This window comes from Aythya fuligula, chromosome 29, assembly GCF_009819795.1.
Source record: "Aythya fuligula isolate bAytFul2 chromosome 29, bAytFul2.pri, whole genome shotgun sequence".
In the NCBI taxonomy this organism is placed as follows: domain Eukaryota; kingdom Metazoa; phylum Chordata; class Aves; order Anseriformes; family Anatidae; genus Aythya; species Aythya fuligula.
Window position 1 is genome coordinate 2,067,267 of NC_045587.1, and position 17,588 is coordinate 2,084,854.

General features: G+C 63.8%; 2 protein-coding genes and 1 long non-coding RNA gene across 3 annotated transcripts; all 3 read left to right on the plus strand.

Moving 5' to 3' along the window:
- Positions 1–1,118: 1,118 nt before the first annotated feature.
- On the plus strand, positions 1,119–12,156 carry PA2G4 (proliferation-associated 2G4). The gene is made up of 13 exons (XM_032204759.1): positions 1,119–1,222; positions 3,395–3,523; positions 4,036–4,141; positions 4,365–4,434; positions 5,485–5,577; positions 6,074–6,137; positions 7,583–7,661; positions 8,731–8,809; positions 9,046–9,179; positions 9,758–9,852; positions 10,344–10,471; positions 11,017–11,070; positions 11,360–12,156. The coding sequence occupies exons 1-13, from the start codon at positions 1,135–1,137 to the stop codon at positions 11,423–11,425; spliced, it is 1,185 nt and encodes a 394-aa protein (XP_032060650.1). The 5' UTR covers positions 1,119–1,134; the 3' UTR covers positions 11,426–12,156.
- A 2,135-nt stretch (positions 12,157–14,291) lies between these two features.
- On the plus strand, positions 14,292–14,665 carry LOC116499909. The gene is made up of 2 exons (XR_004254257.1): positions 14,292–14,321; positions 14,479–14,665. It is a non-coding gene; the product is annotated as an uncharacterized LOC116499909 (long non-coding RNA).
- Positions 14,666–14,973: 308 nt separating this feature from the next.
- ZC3H10 (zinc finger CCCH-type containing 10) lies at positions 14,974–17,258 on the plus strand (the record flags this gene model as incomplete). Its single annotated transcript, XM_032204714.1, has 2 exons — positions 14,974–15,086; positions 15,608–17,258. Coding segments are annotated over 2 exons (1,323 nt in total), but the record flags the coding sequence as incomplete, so codon positions are not given.
- Between the last annotated feature and the right edge of the window lie 330 nt (positions 17,259–17,588).

Genomic DNA, 17,588 nt, shown 5'->3' on the forward strand with positions numbered 1-17,588 from the left:
GGCCGGGGCCCCCTCAGCTGCCGCAGGCGGGACATGTGGGCAGGATGGCCCCAGTTTGCCCCATTCCCTGCTGGAGCTGGGCGGGGGGTGGTGGGGGCACATTTTTGGGGTGCCCCCCCTGCAGCACACCCCAGCCCGGCAGGCTGGGCTGGGGTGCCCGTCCTCAGGGCCCCCGGTGGCGGCCAGGCCGGGGGTGTCGCCCCCCCCCCCGCTCCGTGCACTCCGCGGGCTGCTTTCGGGCAGGGGTCGGGGTGCGAGCGGGACCCCCGCGACCCCCCCCGTTTGGAGCCGGTTCTGGTTTGAAAATGCACAATAAAGGCAAAGGGACACGGAGCGTGCTGGGCTATGGGGCTGGGGGGGTCCTGGGGCTGGGGGAGGGCGTGGGGAAGGGGCTGGGGGGGTCCTGGGGCTGGGGGGGCCGTGGGGCTGGGGTATGGGGCAGAGCTATGGGGCTGAGGGGGGGCGTGGGGCAGGGTCTGGGGGGGTCTAGGGGCTGGGGCTGGGGGGGGGTCCTGGGGAAGGGACTGGGGGCTTGGAATAGGGGCTGGGGGGGTCGTGGAGCAGGGGCTGGGGGCGTTGGGCTGGGGTTGGGGGTCCTGGGTCAGGGGCTGGGGCTGGGGGGGGGTCTTGGGGCAAGGGTTGTGGGGAGGGGGACCGGGATCGGGGTCCATGCAGGGGCTGGGGCTGGGGCTGTCCCCACGGGGCTGGGACCGGGGCCAGGGGAGGGGGCACCCGGGGACCCCCCCTTCGGGCAGCGCCCCCCGCCCGCCCCGCGCTGCCCCTGCCCTCGTCTCCCCCCCGCCTCCACCGCTCCGAACTACACTTCCCATCACCCCCCGCGCGCCGCTTCCTCCCCATCTCCTCTCCTCTGTCGCGAGAACCGCGGTGCCCCCTGGGAATCGGAGTCCCCGCGGCCGGCTGCGGGCCGGGGCCGTGCGCGCCGCGGGCGTTGCCGGGAGCTGTAGTCCGGGGGGCGGGGACTCGGCTTCCCAGCGTGCCTCGCGCGGAGCCCGCGCTCCTGCCCTGCTCGCGCGCTCGCGCTCGCGCTCCCCGGGGTCTCGGCGGCGGCGGGGGGGGGGACGGGGACGGGGACGGGACCGGGGGCGGCGGAGGCGGCCGGGGGCGGCTCCGACCATGTCGGGCGAGGAGGAGGCGGCCGAGCTGACGATCGCCGAGGACCTGGTGGTGACCAAGTACAAGATGGGGGGGGACATCGCCAACCGTGAGTGCTGGGCCGCGGGCGGCGGGGGGGGGGAACGGGAAAAGGGGGGGGGAAACGGGGAGTGGGGGAGGGGAGGGGGCAGCACCGGGGGTACCGGGAGGGGAGGGGGGGGACGGGGAAGGGGAACGGGGAGCGGGGGGGGGAGGGCCTGGGGCGGGCGGCGCGGCCTAGTGCCCCCCCCCAGTCTGTCTGCCCCCGGTGGGGGGGGCGGGGGGGGAGCACGGAGCCCCCCGGGCGTTGTGGGGGGGCTGCGGGGTCCCGGGGGGGCCGCTCCCGGTGTTCCCGGTGCCCCCGGCCCGGCCGCACTCGGCGGGCGCTGCCCGCACGTGGCCTCCGCGCCCCACGTGCAGCGGGGGGGGGGGGGGGGGGGGGGCAGGGCCCGGCGGGCTCCCCCCGGGAGGGGCGGGCGGGGGCAGCTCCGTGCGGCCCCCCCTGAACCGGGCTACCCCGGTGCCTCCGGTCTTTTGTTAAGGGATCGACCCCCCCTCAACCCCCCCCCCGGACCGGGACCCCCCCGGGGTCATTCCCCTCCCCCCCCCCGGCTCGGTTTTCAAGGTTTCTTTTTGCTGCATCACCCCCGTTGCTCGCTGCCCCCCCCCCCCGGGAGCTGCTGGCTGCTCCCCGTGCCCCCGGGACCGGTGGCACTGGGGGGCTCCGGGGGCACCGTGCCCCCCCCCCGGGCTCCTCGGGGCGCCCTGGATCGGGCTTGGGAGCATCGCTCAGGGCTCGGGGCCCTCCTGTTGGCCCCATTCTGCTGCCCCAAGTGTCGGTACCGGGGGGCAGAGCCCCCCCCGTGGGACCGGAGCCGCTCCCCGGTGCCGTGGCACGCGGCCTTTAACACCGGCCACCGGTTTGGCACGTGGAGCGGCCGCCCCGGCTGGCAGCCCGGCCCCGGTGTTTGTTTTAGCGGAGCTGGGGCAAAAACATTCCCTGGCTGGCAGCGCCCCAGGCTCTTGGTGTGTCCCCGGGGCTGCGAGGGGCTCACGGCCCTACACGAGGCACCGGGGAAGGATGGAGCACGGTTACGGGGTGCTCCGTGCTTGCTGCTGCCCCGTTTTGTCCTGGATGCTCTGAGGAGCCCGGCTCTCCGCTCCTCTCCCCCCGGTGTTTGCCTTAACGCTGTTGTTTCCCCCTCCCTGTGTCCTGCCATCCCCTAAACACCTCCCGTGCGGGAGCATTGTGCCTGGGAGCGTTCCCAAAACGTCTGCGGCGCGTGGAGAGGTGGCCGAAAGCACCCTGAAGGCATCGTGCAGGGGAAAACTTTGGGTTTGGTGGTGTCAAGGAACTGATAAGAGCCCGTCCCCGTAAACCCCTCCTCGGGTATTTGTGCAGCACGCGCCCCGTCGCTGACAGAAGCTCCCACGGAGGGGAAGCGCTTCCCGGAGCAAAAAAGTGCACGGGGAGGCTGCGAGGACACCGGGACCTGAAAATAAATGTTAGTGTAAGCCTCGAGTCCTGGTGGAGCGCCCCGGCTTCACGAGGAGGAAGAGGGGAAGCAGCAGCTGGGGGCTGCGGGGAGCCCGTGGTGCCGTCGAGGTGCGTTGGCAGGGGCAGAACCACGGGGCCGTCCCGCAAAGCTCCGGGCACGCCGGAGCCGAGAGGCTGCCGGGACTCGTAGGCACCAGAAGACGTGCGAAGAAGGCAGCGAAACTCGCCCTGAGCTCCAGCGAGGCGTCCCCCGCGTCAGCCGGGCGCCGTGTCGGGGCGCAGAGCACGCGCCCTGCCTCAGAGCCGCGGTCCTGCAGCGTCAGGGCCCCGCGGGACGGGCTCCGGGCCCTCCGGTCCCACGCGCCCGCAGCGCTGGCCCCTGCCCCTTTGATGTGCTGCGCGTCTCGCCTCCCCGAGTCGTTTCCAAACCTGTTTCTGGAGCTCTGACTGGGCTGGAAGGAATGTGGCAGAGCGCTGTTCCTGCTCGGCTGCTTTCAGCCGGGCTCGCTGCGTGAGGCCGCGGCGCTTCACCCGTGCAAATCCCGACCCGGCTCTGTTTGCTCGCGCTCTTCAGGGCGAGGGCTGGGGAAAGGCAGCTCTCAAAAACACCAAATAAACGTTCAGACGGGTTCTTGGTGAAAAGCTGAGTGGAGAATGTCGCTCCCCACAAAAAACGGCTCCGTCTCTTGCCCCCGTGGCGCTCGCCGGTACCGCTCTGAGGGCTCCGTGTCTGTTTCTCCGCAGGGGTCCTGCGTGCCGTGGTGGAAGCGGCCAGCTCGGGGGCATCGGTTCTGTGCTTGTGCGAGAAGGGAGACGCCATGATCATGGAGGAGACCGGCAAGATTTTCAAGAAGGAGAAAGAAATGAAAAAAGGTGAGGCCTGCTCCAACGCGGGCGCCTCGGTTTGGGCCTGGTGGGTGCCCGCTGCGAGGGGGCAGCGGGGCAGGAAGGGCTGCTCGTTGTCGTTAGAACTGGCCTGCTGCTCCCAGAGAGCCCCTCTCAGCCCTGCTCACACCATCACCAGTGAGCCGGAGCTTCGTGTTTACTCACTCCCCAAAATGAGGGGCACTGGGGGCAGCGCTGCCCTGGGAGCGGTGACGTGGTGCCACCTGAACGCCACCCAGCTCCCTGCATTGTGCTCTGGAGGCTTGGGGTCTCTTCTGCAAGTGTCTTGTTGCTGGGGATCTGTTTTATTTGGTGGGTGTCTGGGTGAAAGGAAGAGCTGGTGCAGGAACACACCACGTGCTTCGGTCCTGCTGCTTTCGGGCTGGAGGAGGATGCAACGGGGCGTTTTACACAGCTTTAAAAGACCCTAAAACCTGTTCACACTGCGCTGCATGAGGCTGCAGGACTTCACGGGGTATTTCTGTGTTCTCCCTTCACAGGTATTGCCTTCCCGACGAGTATATCAGTAAATAACTGCGTCTGTCACTTCTCCCCCTTGAAGAGCGACCAAGACTACATCCTCAAAGACGGAGACTTGGTCAAAATGTAAGCGTCTCGCTCAGGTTTCTCGTGAGTTGCCTGCTGGCATCAGGGCTTTGCTTTTTAATCCTGCTCGGTGCGTTAAGTACTTCCCCGACGTGACTAATTGCAGAATCTAATAGCTAGTCAAGCTTTTGAAACATGCCTGCGTCGGGGAATACTTGGAGGAGTCACGCAAGTTTCCCCAGCCATTAGGCCCCACCTGTAATTAACTCTCTTTGTGTTGCAGCGACTTGGGAGTCCACGTGGATGGCTTCATAGCGAATGTAGCACACAGTTTTGTCATAGACGCCTCCAAGGTAGGTTTGTGTCACTCCTGCAGCTGCTGCCTGGTGTGCAGCCTAAAGGAGAGAGCAAAGAGCTGACGGTGCGGGCACCTGGTTCTACAGCAGAGCCTCGGGGAGGCGGCTGCTTGGGTTCCCGAAGGATCTGGTGTGAAAACGGAGCCTTTTGGTAAACCCCTCAGTCCCCTGGAAGGCGAGGGCAGGTGCGTGGCCTCAGCAAGGTGACAAAGAGTTGGGGACAGACCAAACGCGGGCGGCGCTGCAGTGAGGTGCTGGGAGTGTCTGCCCTGCAAATGGAGGTGCTGCCGTGCGCTGGGCAGGTTTCCCTGCCCCCTCTGCTGGCCGCGCTGCTGCCGTCACCTTCCCAAACCCGAGCACGGGGGGGGGGATGAGTTCCCCGGCCCCAAACACCCGTCCCTGCCGCCTGCTTTCCCTGTCCGAGCGTGCCTGGGCACACCTGAGGCAGATTTTCTCACCTGGGGCTGAAGGCACCTGCTGGCACGGGTGGTTTTTGGCCCAGGCCTTCGGTCGGGTGTTCTGGAGGTGAGGCCAAGCCACGCTCCTGCAGCCGGCTGTGGGAGTCACGTGCGTGGAGGCGTCACGTAGGCTTGGAGCAGGCTTTTAGCTGGAGTCTGGGGAGGAGAACAGCGGTGTGGGTCTTTGGAGTGGTTTTTCTCCTGTGGAGAGGACAGAAAAATTTCCTGAGATGCACTGGGAGCCTTTCCAGTCCCTGTCCCCGGCTACACAAAAGACTTGTTCAGTCTTTGACAGCGATGAGCTTGTACGAGGGTGTTCTTGTTGAAATGCAACAAGAAATAATGGAGAAATTCAGCATGAAATAGGGGAGAGCCAGCGTGGTTGTGGCTGCTGCTCACCTGCTTTTTGAGCAGGGGAAGGACTAAAAACACAGCTGGAAGCCAGGAGCTCCCCCACCTCTGAGATCCCCCGCTCTGCTCGGGGGGGTGTTTGGTTAGATGGAGGCTCTCCATCAGTCAGCAGCGCGTTTTTGCCAATAAAAGGTAAAAGAACTCAGCCCCAGGAGCCTTTATTTTCCCCTTCTTGCAGGAAAACCCCGTGTCAGGCCGTAAAGCTGATGTCATCAAGGCAGCTCACCTCTGTGCTGAGGCCGCTCTGCGCCTGGTGAAGCCTGGAAACCAGGTGAGTGATGGGGGGCTGCAGAAATGCAGCTCGGATGGGGCGAGGAGCTCCGGTCTGGGCACCACCTGCACCACACGGCCACTTTGGGTGGAAAAATAAGGTTTCAGCTGGGCCTGCAGCAGATCCCCTGAACGGGGCTCCCTTAAACCTCCCACTGCGCCGCTCAGACGCCTCAGCGGCCGTGGGCGTTCTCCTCTTGTCGCCCTGTTGCTATTCCAGACGTGCCTGGGTTTCTCGTAGCTGCCGGTGTCATCTCCGAAAGGGAGGGCTTGTGAAAAGGCGCCGGGTGCAAGCAGGAGGCTGAGCTGACCTCGTGTTCCGTGCCGTTTTTGTTGATACGGGGTTAAAAATGGAAGCCTGGCGCCGCTTCTCCTGTTTTCGGAGGTGTCAGGGCACCGCTCGGTTTATCACGGAGCGCTGTCAAGTGAGAAACCTGTCGTGCCCGTGCCTTGGATTTTATTCCCTTAATGTGTGTTTTCGTGTGTTCTTCATCCAGAATACACAAGTGACAGACACGTGGAACAAAATCGCCCACTCGTTTCACTGCACGCCGATCGAAGGTGAGGCCTGGGGGGTGGCCGAGGCAGGGGTAGGGGTGTTGTAATTAATTACACACGGCCGAGATCCCGAGCTGCCCCGTTGGGATCCTGGGAAGCCCACGCTGCCTGCAGGTCACGCTGCCTCCAAAACGCAGCAGCCTTTGCTTAAAAATCGATTTCAAAACTTCCAAACTATCCACCTTCAAAACGGTCTGGATTTTTTTTTTTTTTTTTTCTTCCTCTGTCCTTTGTTTTTGGTTTTGCTCTGTTGTGAAAGATGCGTTAATCTAGGAACAGCAGCCGTGGGCTTCCCAGGCTGGTAGGTGCTGTCCTGGCTCGGGGACTTCCCGCTGACCTTGGGCAAATCGCTTGGCCCTCGGCTTCAGACTTGGCCGCTCGCAGTTCAATCCCCTTTAGAAAATGCACAAAAGAGCTCGTTTGTAACGCGGGATCCGTTGCAAAAGATGCCCATAGAAGCGCAGGGTATGTAATTTCCTCCCTTGCAGCTCTGAACTGATTCATGTTTTCTTCACAGCCTTGATAACGAGCGGGGGGAAGGCGCTGGGGTGGCTCCTCGATGAAAGGAGAACGCTGGGCTCTTGTTTGAAAGGTGGCAAGAGCTGAGCTCGACACTTGGCACGTGCAGATGCTTTTCTGCTAGTTAGTGACATCACCAACAAGCGGTTTCCAGACACGATTAAATTAGCCCATTATTAGTTAAATTTCCTGAAATGCCAGAAAGCTGGTGCGTTCTTGCTCGCTTTCGCCCGGCCTCGGAAGGTCGCTGCCCCGTTCCCTGTGTGGGATGGCTTTGTGGGTCTCAGTGCTCTCTGCTCCTTGCTCTGAAAAACCATGGCAGGAGCTGCAGCGAGGAGGCGGCTGCTCGCGCTGTCGAGGGAGTTGAAGCAGCCACTGTTTTGGAAACAGTCAAGAGCCGTAATTATCTAGGCACTGGCAGCAGCAGAAGGCCCCAGCTGATGAAAACAAACGGAGCTGCTGGTGGCTGGGCTCTCCTTTCCCTCTCCCCTCTCACCGATGGAGCTGTCCTTCCTGGACGAGACGTGTCCCGGGATGAGCAGAAAGGGAGAGCGAGTTGAGCCCCCAAATGTGCCCTGAGTGTGGTACAGCCAGCACTGAAAGTCTCCATTAATTTGACGTGTTTAAAAACACCCAGGAGTGTTAAAAATGTGTGCTCACGGGCTCAGCTCCAGCCCGTTACGAGTGGCCGGTGAGTTGGGCGCTTCACCAGTGGTGCCAGGAGGGGTCCCCAGCTCCTGCGGGGGTCACAGGGGATTTTGGGGAGCTCTGTGTCCGCTGACATGCAGGGACAGCCCCTGACCAGGTGAAGCTGAGGAGCTTTTACCACCCCAGGCGGTTTGTGTGGCTGTTTGCTGCACCCCAGAGCGTTGATAACGCCAGGCTGCAGCGCAGCTCGGAGGTGTTAATGGGTTCTCTTATCGCGGCAGGGATGCTGTCGCACCAGCTGAAGCAGCACGTGATCGATGGAGAGAAAACAATCATCCAGAACCCTACAGACCAGCAAAAGTGAGCATCACCTCGGGGGTTGCTGCTCCACAGTACCTGGGAGTGGCGTGGCTCAGGCTGGGGCTCCCATTTCTCACTTTTTGGCTGTGGGGTCAGGCGGGGAGGGTGTGTTTGCACGTGCTGGCTGCCTGCTGCTGCCACGGGGTTTCACCAGCAGGAAGAGCGCTCCCTGCACGAAGCCTGGCTTGAAGTCTGACCCAGGGAGGCAGACTCGGGGGTTGTTACCCCCCTGGCTTCTGTTCTACGTGAACGTGCAGCGTGTCTCCGGGTCTGGGGCTTGTCCTGAGAAGGAGAGGCTGCAAGGCACCGACACGATGCTCCTCGCTGGCACCTGCGAGCGTTCTTGGTTTCCATCCAGTTTCTCGAAGGAGTCCCCAGTAGTTGCAGCCTGTGGCCTTAGAGGCTGCCAGCGAAGTAGCCAACTGTTGCTCGCGGTGGCCGTGGGTGCTCGTCCAGCAGGAAGCGTGCCAGGGCTGTCGCTCGTCTCGCAGAGGCTGCCAGGAGCCCACTGCGTGGTGGGGGCTGTCAGGAGCATCTCGGGGTGGCTTTGGACTGATGAGCTGGATGTGTCCTTCTGCTCCAGCAGCTTCTGTCCCTTGGGGTGCGCTCAGGGCTGTATCTCAGGCTGAATATTTGGAGTTTAAGGGCTTTAAATCCAGCACTTGGCTCACAAGATCTGGGGTGTAGGGATGTACCGGGGGGCTCTTGGCCTGCTGGGACGTGACCACGAGCTCAAGGAGCTGGCGCTGAATGTGGGGTCACCTCCCCTCTCTGGGGATGGAGCTCCTTGTCCTGGGCAGGAAGAGCACTGGCTTGCTGGTGTTTTTTCTCTGCCAGCCTGTTGCTGATCAGCTCTACTACCTGGGACAGAAATCTTTGATTTCTGTGCCAGCTTTTGCTCTTCTGGTCGGGGACCCGCTCACTTCGGTGCACCCTGGCGCTGCCTCGTGCTTGCAGATCCTCGCTGGCTAAGCCCAGCGTGGGCTTGTCGGAGGCACTGTGGCTGTGTGGGAGGTGTTCTCTTCCCTATTTGCCACTTTTTGACTCACCAAACCTTTTTTTCATCCAGGAAGGACCACGAAAAAGCAGAATTTGAGGTCCACGAAGTTTATGCTGTCGATGTTCTTGTCAGCAGTGGAGAGGGAAAGGTGAGTCGGGTTCCCTGCCCGGAATTCTCTGCGTGTGCGGCTGGGTTTGAGCACAGGCAGCGGTGCTGATAGCCCAATCTATCTGGAGTCTCGCTCTGCTTCTCTTTGCGTGTAGCTTTTTCCATCAAAAAAAAGTCAGGGCAGACTTTTACCGTCAGCGTCCTGGCCCGGGCAGTTCTCTGGCAGAGGAGCTGCTGCTCTGCCCCCTTCCCACTTGGCTCTGTTCACATTTTCAGGCGAAGGACGCTGGGCAGAGAACTACGATTTACAAAAGGGACCCCTCCAAGCAGTATGGCTTGAAGATGAAAACCTCCCGTGCCTTTTTCAGCGAGGTGGAGAGGCGCTTTGATACTATGCCATTTACTCTCAGGTATTTGCTTTTATTCGTGACCTCCCCACGTGTGCGGAGTTGGATTCTGCGTGCTCTTACAGCCCCTGCTCTCGGTGTCCGTCACGGGGGGGTGGCAGCTTCTGCTGCTTTACGTTGGGGTTTGCTGTACTTGAGCCGAGCAGTGGGTGGAGGAAGGATGTTAGGGGCTTAAGCAGGAATCCCAGGCTCAGTCTGAGGATCGAGAATCTCCTGTGCCCTGCGTGGCAGGTGGGGAGCCCGGAGTTGCGGCTAAAATAAAAGAGGAGTGAAAGCAGTGCCAGGGTGTGCAGCGTGAGGAGGGGAGGCAGCTCCAAGCAATTTTTACGTGTGATTTACTCTCAAAATAAGGAAGCAACGTCCACCTGACAGGCTCTCTTTGTCCTTAAATCCTTTTCCACTCTCGGAGGGCAGTAGTTCACCCGGCAGGTGCCTGCTCTCACCAACTGTTCTGTCACTGCAGCACACGCAGCGCCGCCGGGGGAGACACAAGTGAAGGAAGTCCCCAGCCTGACCCTGGGGGCAATGCTGAAGCCTGCGGGGTGGGATCTGGCTCAGCTGTGGCTCCTTTTCCTCTGCAGGGCATTTGAGGATGAGAAGAAGGCCAGGATGGGGGTGGTGGAATGCGCCAAACACGAGCTGCTCCAGCCTTTCAATGTCCTCTACGAAAAGGAAGGTGAGTGCTGCCAGTGGGAGGGCTGGGGGCCGGCTGGGGGTGCCCGCAGAGCCGACAACCGGTGGTCACTTCCCGAGGCCAGTGACACTGGGGCTGGCTTTGTGGTGGCACAAATGCCAGGGGTGCAATTCAAGAGCCCTGGCATCCGTCCTCCTGGAAAAACTCGCTCCCTGCTGGTTTCTGGGCTTTGTTTTGGAATCGTTCCAGCGAGGAGATGAAGTTTTTCATGGAGTGATTCCTGGGCAGGAGGAGAGGTTGCCAGCTGAGTCCCTACGGTTCGTGTAGGGAGCAGACTGGAGGGGCCGCGGGGTGCTGCTGAGGTTTTGCCCTGGTCGGGGTTGGTCTGAGGAGCCCCCGCAGGGTGGTTTTGTAGCCGTGATGGTTTGGGAATGGAAAATGGGACAGGAACTGAAACGGCACCAACGTCTGCCCAAACAGCCAGCGGGTCAGGTGCCCGGGGGCTGGTAGTGATGCCCGTTTCTGCTTTGCAGGAGAGTTTGTTGCACAGTTCAAATTCACAGTGCTTTTAATGCCCAACGGCCCCATGAGGATAACAAGTGGCCCCTTCGAGCCTGAGCTCTACAAGTCGGAGTTTGAGGTGCAAGATGGAGAACTGAAGGTTAGTTTAAAAAAAAAAAAAAAGTTTTCTTTTAAACTCGTGGGTTGCCCTGTGTTTCTGCCCCTCGGGATGAAGGTGGGTACTAAAATCCAGGAGACTGGATGGAGAGGGGGTGAGCAGGAGCTTAAAAAAGGAAAAGCTCAGCCCCTGCAGCCAGGCTGCCGGCACGTCCGAGGGCAGCAGTAGGTCGTGGTGCAAATCAGTGGCTCGTTGCAGCCCTGCAGCACCTGCAGAAATGCGTTTTAGCCCAGGTTGGGCTCTTATTTCCTGCATCGAACACAAGCTTCAGCTCGTGGCAGCGGTGCCAGCCCCTTCCTAGGAGCTGCTGAGCAGCCCCGACAGCTGCCTCCAAGGCCTCGTGCCTCGGGGGAGCGCGGGGCTGCAGCATTCCCCGCTGCTGCTATGCCCGTTAGGACTTACCACCATTCCTTCGGGGGCTGGCGGCGCTCCTCCTGCTGTAAAGGCATTTAAAGCCCTTTATCTCCTGTCAAAGAAAAAAAAATAGTTTGGCTTTCTAGTTTCTTACGTTTCCTTCCTGTCTCCAGGCCCTTCTACAAAGTTCTGCAAGCCGGAAGACCCAGAAAAAGAAGAAAAAGAAGGTAATTTGGTCACGCTTTGTGGGATTGCTGGCACCCAATCAGCAGCACCCAAACATCACCAAGTTCCCGTGTGGTTGTGTTTCGAGCCCGCCTCAGTGCAGCACTGAGAGAGCAGAGGCTGGTGTTCCCCTGCTGTGGGAAGAGGCACCCTCGAGGCACCCACGCCCTCTTTTCCTCCCAGTGAGGCTCCTCGGGTGGGCTCCCTCGCAGCTTTGTGGTCTCTCTGCCCCTCACCGGTGTCCCCAAACATGTCCCCGTCCTGACAGCTGCCCTGGGTTTGTTTCCGCAGGCCTCCAAGAACGCAGAGAATGCCACCACGGGAGAGACGGCGGAGGAGAACGAGGCTGGTGACTGAGGGGCTCCCGCTCCCTCCATGTAGCACCCACTTCACACACACACTCGCCCCTTTTCCCCCCCTCCCAAAAAAAAGAAAAAAGAAAGAAAAAAAAAAAGAAACAAAATCTAGCACTGTTTGTCTCTTACGACCAAACGACAAACAGTCTGGACTTCCCACTGACAACAACCAGCTCCTATTGACTTTGCCAATGAGGGAGGATTCTCTCAGCCACTTCAGACTACTTAAAAATAAAGCAGGAAAACAAAATGAGGAGTAAAAGCTAGTCTATATCCACTCTTTCTAACCTTTTATACTACTCATACTTAAAGAGGTGAACAGCTAAGCCGTTCCCAGGGAGAGGGAGTGCAGAGAGCTGCTTGCTTTCTCCTTCTGCCTTCTCCCTTTTTTTAATTTCTCCCTTTACAGATTTTATTGGAGGAAAAAAAAACAAAACAAAACAAAACTGATTACGCCCGAGAAAAAGTGACCTGTATTTAGTGATATGGTACGCGCGTACGGTGTAAGGTGACCTGCCTCGCAGCGCTATCTCAGCTCCTCCCCAGCCGCGTAGGCATTTCTGTCTGTTACCTTGGGGCAGAGGATTTCTCACTTTCTTTTAGCCTCTAGATTGTACGTTTCTCATTGGAAAGCCACCAAATTTTGTGTCCCCTGTGAGACTGTAGACTGTCCTGTCTACCGCGCTCTGTCTCTGCCTTGGTTTACGTATAAACGCTCTATTTTTTAATACACCGCTGTGGTGAGCTTGTTTTTAAATTGACTGCCCAACCTGAAAGGAAGCAAATCGGCATTCCCCACCTGACGGCTCTGCGGAGGGGCAGGAGGCAGGCGAGCTGGCAGCCCCGGGGCCTGTGCCTGCTGCTCTCCACTTTGTTTAAATTCCCTGATGCCCTGGGGTGTTTTATTCTTCCTCGTGGCTGGTTTCCATGGCCCGTGAGTGCGTTCCACTCTTTTATGTGTGTTGGCTCCTGGAAGGACGTCCTGCCTGCACGCGCTCGTGGTGGCAGGAGGCGAGGGAAATGCTGCAGCAGACTCGGGCTTGAGTCCAGCCGGGGGTACCGCTCTTTTCTAGTGGGTCTTCTGTTCTTTTTTTAAAAAGAAAAAAAAAAAAAAGCTGATTGAATTTCATGAATTTGAACGTGTGAGGTGTTTTTATGTACCAATACCTGCGGATCGGGTCTCTGCTCCCTCTCCTGGAGGTGATTTTGGGAAAATTTCCCCGCTCCCAGCCCTGGCCGGTGGCTGTTCCTCCACAGACACCGCTCTTCGGGCCGCCAGCTGGGGCCTGCCTCAGCGCCACACGTGCAGATACTACCAAAGCCAATAAAAGAATAAACGATGCGATAACTTTTTTTCCTGATTTTTCCACCTCTCTGCTCCTCTTCTCCCCCCTTCAGCTCCCTGGGGGCCCAGGGGCAGGTTAGGGGAGGGGGGACCCCCAACCTCGTTCCCCAGCTGGAACATTTTAGGGTTTCTTTTGGGGTTTTTAAGCAATTTTCTCTCCCTCGCCTGCTGAGGGGGGGCGGCGGGCCCAACCTTTCACCTCAGCCCCCGCCCCAGGTCTGTGCACCCCTGGGGCTGGCTGGAGGTTTATTTAATTTTATACTTCAAAAAAAATAACGCTGAAGCTCTTGATAAAAGACAAGAACCCACCCAATTATTTAAAATGTGGGAAAGCTCCCGAGAAGCCCCCCCCGCACCGCCTCTGTTCCCCAATAACCCCCTGACGGGTGTGGGGGGGGCGGTGGCTCTCTTCCGCCGTGCAAAATGGCGGCCGGCGCGCGGACTACATCTCCCGTCGTGCCCCGCGGGGCGCCCGCGCCTCCCGTCGTGCCCCGCGCAGGGGGCGGGGACTCGGCGCCCGCCTATAAATAGGCCCCGGCGGGGGCTCCAGGCCTCTCTCGGCCGCCGCCATTTTTTCGGCCGCCGCCGCCGCCCGCCTCCATCCGCCGCCATCCGCCGTTGGAGCCGCCGTTAACGCCGCCGCCGCCCGCCGGGACTGAGCGCGGCGGCCCCGCGCCGCCATGAGGGCCAAGGTGAGCGGCGGGGGGCGGCCGATGGCGCCTCGGAGCGCGACGCGGCCTCGGATGCGGCCTGGGGGGGGTGCTGGGGCTTGGGGGGGGGCTTTGGATGCTGAGGGAGCGGGGCAGGGGCTGGGGGGGCTGGGCCGGGGGGGGTCTGGGTGCTGGGGGGGGGGTGTCCCGAGGGGGGTCCCCAGGTGCCGGGGAAGGGGGGGGTCCCTGGGTGCTGGAGGGTCTCGGGGGGTCCCTGGGGGGGGGGTCCTGGGGGGGGGGGGTCCCTCAGTGCTGGGGGGTGCCGGGGAGGATGGTCCCCGAGGGGGTCCCTGGGTGCTGGGCAAGCCCTAAGGGGGGTCCTCTGGGTGCTGGGGGGTCCCTGAGAGGGGTGGGGGGTCCCAGGTGCCGGGGATCCCTGGGTGGAGGGTCCTGGGGGGTTCCTCAGTGCTGGGGGGATGCCGGGGGGGATGGTCCCCGAGGGGTCCCTGGGGGGTGAGGGTGTCCTGAGGGGGTGGCAGGAGGGGACGGGCCCTGAGGGGGTCCCTGGGTGCCGGGCAGGCCCTGAGGGGGGGGTCCCCATGGTGCTGGGGGATCGCTGAGGGAGTCCCGCGGTGCCGGGGGGGTGGGGCCTTTGGGTGCTCGGGGGGTGTCGGGGTGGGGAGGGTCCCGGGGAACCGGAGCTGTCTGTGGGGGATGTTCCGGTGCCCCTCTTGCAGCACGGCCCGGGGGCTGCTCGGGGCGCGTTGGGCTCAGGGGGGTCAGAGGGATCCGGGGACTCCGCGGGGCTGTGTCAGGGGAAACCCCGGGGTGCCGGGTCCCGGCCGCGGTCACTCACCGGCTGCTCTCCTCTCTCCGCAGTGGCGCAAGAAGCGAATGCGCAGGTAGGTGGTGGAGGGGGGCTCCCGGGGGGGGCTCCCCGCAGGGCCCTGGACCTGGCAGTGCCCCTTCCGTGGGGCCGAGGCCCGGGGGGTGGGGGGATCCCCAGCGACACCGGCCCCGTGCCCGGTGTGCGAGCACCGCTCCGCGTCTGTTCCCTAGGCTGAAGCGCAAGAGGAGGAAGATGAGGCAGAGGTCCAAGTAGGCGCCGCGCCCGGCCCCGGAGCCCCGGAGCGGAGGAGCCGCGGGGGAGCAGCACGGGGAGCTGGCGGCGGGGCCGCGTGGGGACCGGGGCTGCGCTGTGTAACGGCCCCGGGGCCGCCAATAAAGCTTGGATGTGTTCGTTGGACGCGGGCTGCTGCTGCTGTTGGGGGGGCGGGGGAGCGCCGGTAGGGACCGGGAGGCACCGGGGGCAGGGACTGGGCACCGGATCCCGGGTGCTGGGGCCACGTGGAGGAGCCGGGGGGAGGCGGCGGGCGGGGCCCGGAGCGCTCCGGGTCGGGGCCGGGGCCGGGGGTGGGTTCGGGGCCGGGGTGCGGCGGAGCGGGGCCCGGGAGGGGCCGCACCGGGCCGGCGGCGCGCGGCTGTGACGTCACGGAGCGGGAAGAGGAGCGCGAGCCCCGCGCGGCACGCCGGGAAGTGACCCCCCAGAGGTTTCTTCCGGGTCGCCCCGGAAGCACCATAGAGCGCTTCCGGCCCGGCGCAGAGCGGCAGCCGGAAGGGGCCGCTCATTGTTGGCGCTGGAGGACCCGCGAGGAGGCCGCGAGCGGGTGAGTGCGGGGCCGGGCCGGGCCGCGCCGCACCGGGCGGGGCCGCTCCAACACCGGGGGCCGCCCCCGCGCCGCCCCCCGGGGCCTCGAGGCGGCCGCGGCCGCTCCGCTGCGAACCGGGCCCCGCCAGGCCCCGCTCCGGGCCTGCCCCGGGCCTGCGGGCGGTTGCCATGGCGACCCGGGGGGGGGGAACCGCGCCCCCACCGCCCCTCCCGGTGCGACCGGGCCCGGGCCCTGCGGGGCGTCACGGGACGGCGGCCACGGTGCCCCGGCGGCTCCTGGGTCCCGTATAGGCCGCCCTCATGAGGGCACCGGCACCGGGCGGCGGCCGCGCGGGGCTGCCCGGGCTCTGCCGGTGACTCCCGGAGCCCCCCGGGGCCGCACCGGGCCGGGCCGCGCCGTCCCCTGCCCGCGGTGCCCGGGGCTGCCGGGGGGTGGGGGCCGCCCGGTGCCCCTCGGTGCCGCTGCCTTGCGCTCACCCTGCCCGCCCCCCTCCCTCCCTCCCTTCCTCCTTCCCGCAGTGCCCCGAGGCCGGCGGCCCCCGCGGCCAAGATGCCCGACCGGGACGGCTACAACAACGGCGGCGGCGGCGGCGATGAGGTGGGCGCCAACGCGGACGACATCTGCCGCGACTTCCTGCGCAACGTCTGCAAGCGGGGCAAGCGCTGCCGCTTCCGGCACCCCGACATCAGCGAGGTGACCAACCTGGGCGTGCGCAAGAACGAGTTCATCTTCTGCCACGACTTCCAGAACAAGGAGTGCGTGCGCCTCAACTGCCGCTTCATCCACGGCACCAAGGAGGACGAGGACTGCTACAAGAAGACGGGCGAGCTGCCCCCGCGCCTGCGGCAGAAGGTGGCCGCCGGCCTCGGCCTCTCCCCCGCCGACCTGCCCAACAGCAAGGAGGAGGTGCCCATCTGCAGGGACTTCTTGAAGGGCGACTGCCAGCGGGGCGCCAAGTGCAAGTTCCAGCACCTGCAGCGGGACTACGAGTACGAGGCGCGGGGGATGGCCGCCCGCGAGCAGGGCCTCGGCACCGCCGTGCGCCGCTACGACGCCATCTACGACCCCGACCGCTACGACGACCACGAGCCCGTGCTGAAGCGGCGGCGGGTGGACGGGCTGCACTTCGACACCTACGAGTACAGCTTCACCAGCCCGCGGACGGTGGAGTACCGGCTGCTGGAGGAGGAGAACATCATGCTGCGCAAGCGGGTGGAGGACCTGAAGAAGCAGGTGAACAACCTGATGGCCACCAACGAGGTGCTGCTGGAGCAGAACGCGCAGTTCCGCAACCAGGCCAAGGTGATGACGCTCAGCTCCACCGCCACGGCCACCGAGCAGACTCTGGCCCCCACCGTGGGCACCGTCACCAACTACAACCACAGCATCGCGCAGACGCACACCACGCTCAGCAGCCAGGCCCTGCAGCCCCGGCCCGTTTCCCAACAGGATTTGGTCGCCCCCGCCGGCGCCCAGGCAGCGCCCCCGGCCAACGCCGCCCCCCCCATGAACCCCGAAATCACGCCGCTCTCGGCCGCCCTGGCGCAGACCATTGCCCAGGGCATGGCCCCCCCGGTCTCCATGGCCCCGGTGGCCGTTTCGGTGGCCCCGGTGGCCGTGTCGATGGCGCAGCCGCTGGGGGGCATCACCATGAGCCACGCCACCACCCCCATGGTGACCTACCCCATCGCCTCGCAGAGCATGCGGATAACGGCCATGCCCCACTGACCCCCCCGCAGCGCCGCCCGCCTCGGGGGGGGGCGAGGACAGGAGGCAAGCGGGAGCTGAGCCCCAGCGTGGGATGGAGAAACTGTAGGGGCTCGGGGGGGGCACAGGAAATGGGATGCCCCCCGGTGGGTGGCTGCGGCCACCGTTAACCCCGAGCAGCCGCGCGTGGGCTTCAGCGTGGCGGCGAATTCAGGGAAATGGGGGTTAACGGGGGGGGGGCACGGGGTGTGGGGGCCTCGTGGTGACCCCAGCCCCTCTGCTGGCCCCCCCCCCAGGACAGAGGGACAGCTGCGAGGGGGGAGCCTTGCTCTGGACTCAGCCCCTGGAACCGGGGCTGTGAGCCCCAGCACCGGGGCTCGTGGCACGGCTGGGGGGGGCAGCACCGGCTGCTCCCTGTCCCGGTGTTGTGCCCCCCCCCGGCCCGTGTAATGTTTTCGGCTATTAAAGGACGCGACCTGCGTGCGCTCTGCACCAACGTGGGAGTCAGTGGGGGGAGCGGGGCTGGGGGGGGGGGACAAAGAACCGAAAGGGGGGGGGCAGGACCTTTTGGGGAGGGGTCAGGACCTTGGGGAGGGGGTCCAGGGCCTGGGGGGGGGGTGTTCAGGACCTTGGGGGGGGGCTCAGGACCCGGGGCTGCCCCCTCCCCGCAGGCCCTGAAGCCGCGGCCCCGCGGGCGCTCCAAAAAAGGGCAAATGGCGATATGGGCAGGAATGCAAGAATTATGGCCGGGGGGGGCACGGGCGGGGTCCCGGGAGGGGAGAGATGGGGAGG

Bases quoted from the DNA above. Each gene is read 5' to 3' on its own strand.
- PA2G4 (XM_032204759.1), top strand. From the start codon at position 1,135: ATGTCGGGCGAGGAGGAGGCGGCCGAGCTGACGATCGCCGAGGACCTG. The intron at 4,142-4,364 runs GTAAGCGTCTCG...TTTGTGTTGCAG, and splicing joins GACGGAGACTTGGTCAAAAT to CGACTTGGGAGTCCACGTGG. The intron at 7,662-8,730 runs GTGAGCATCACC...TTTTTCATCCAG, and splicing joins AACCCTACAGACCAGCAAAA to GAAGGACCACGAAAAAGCAG.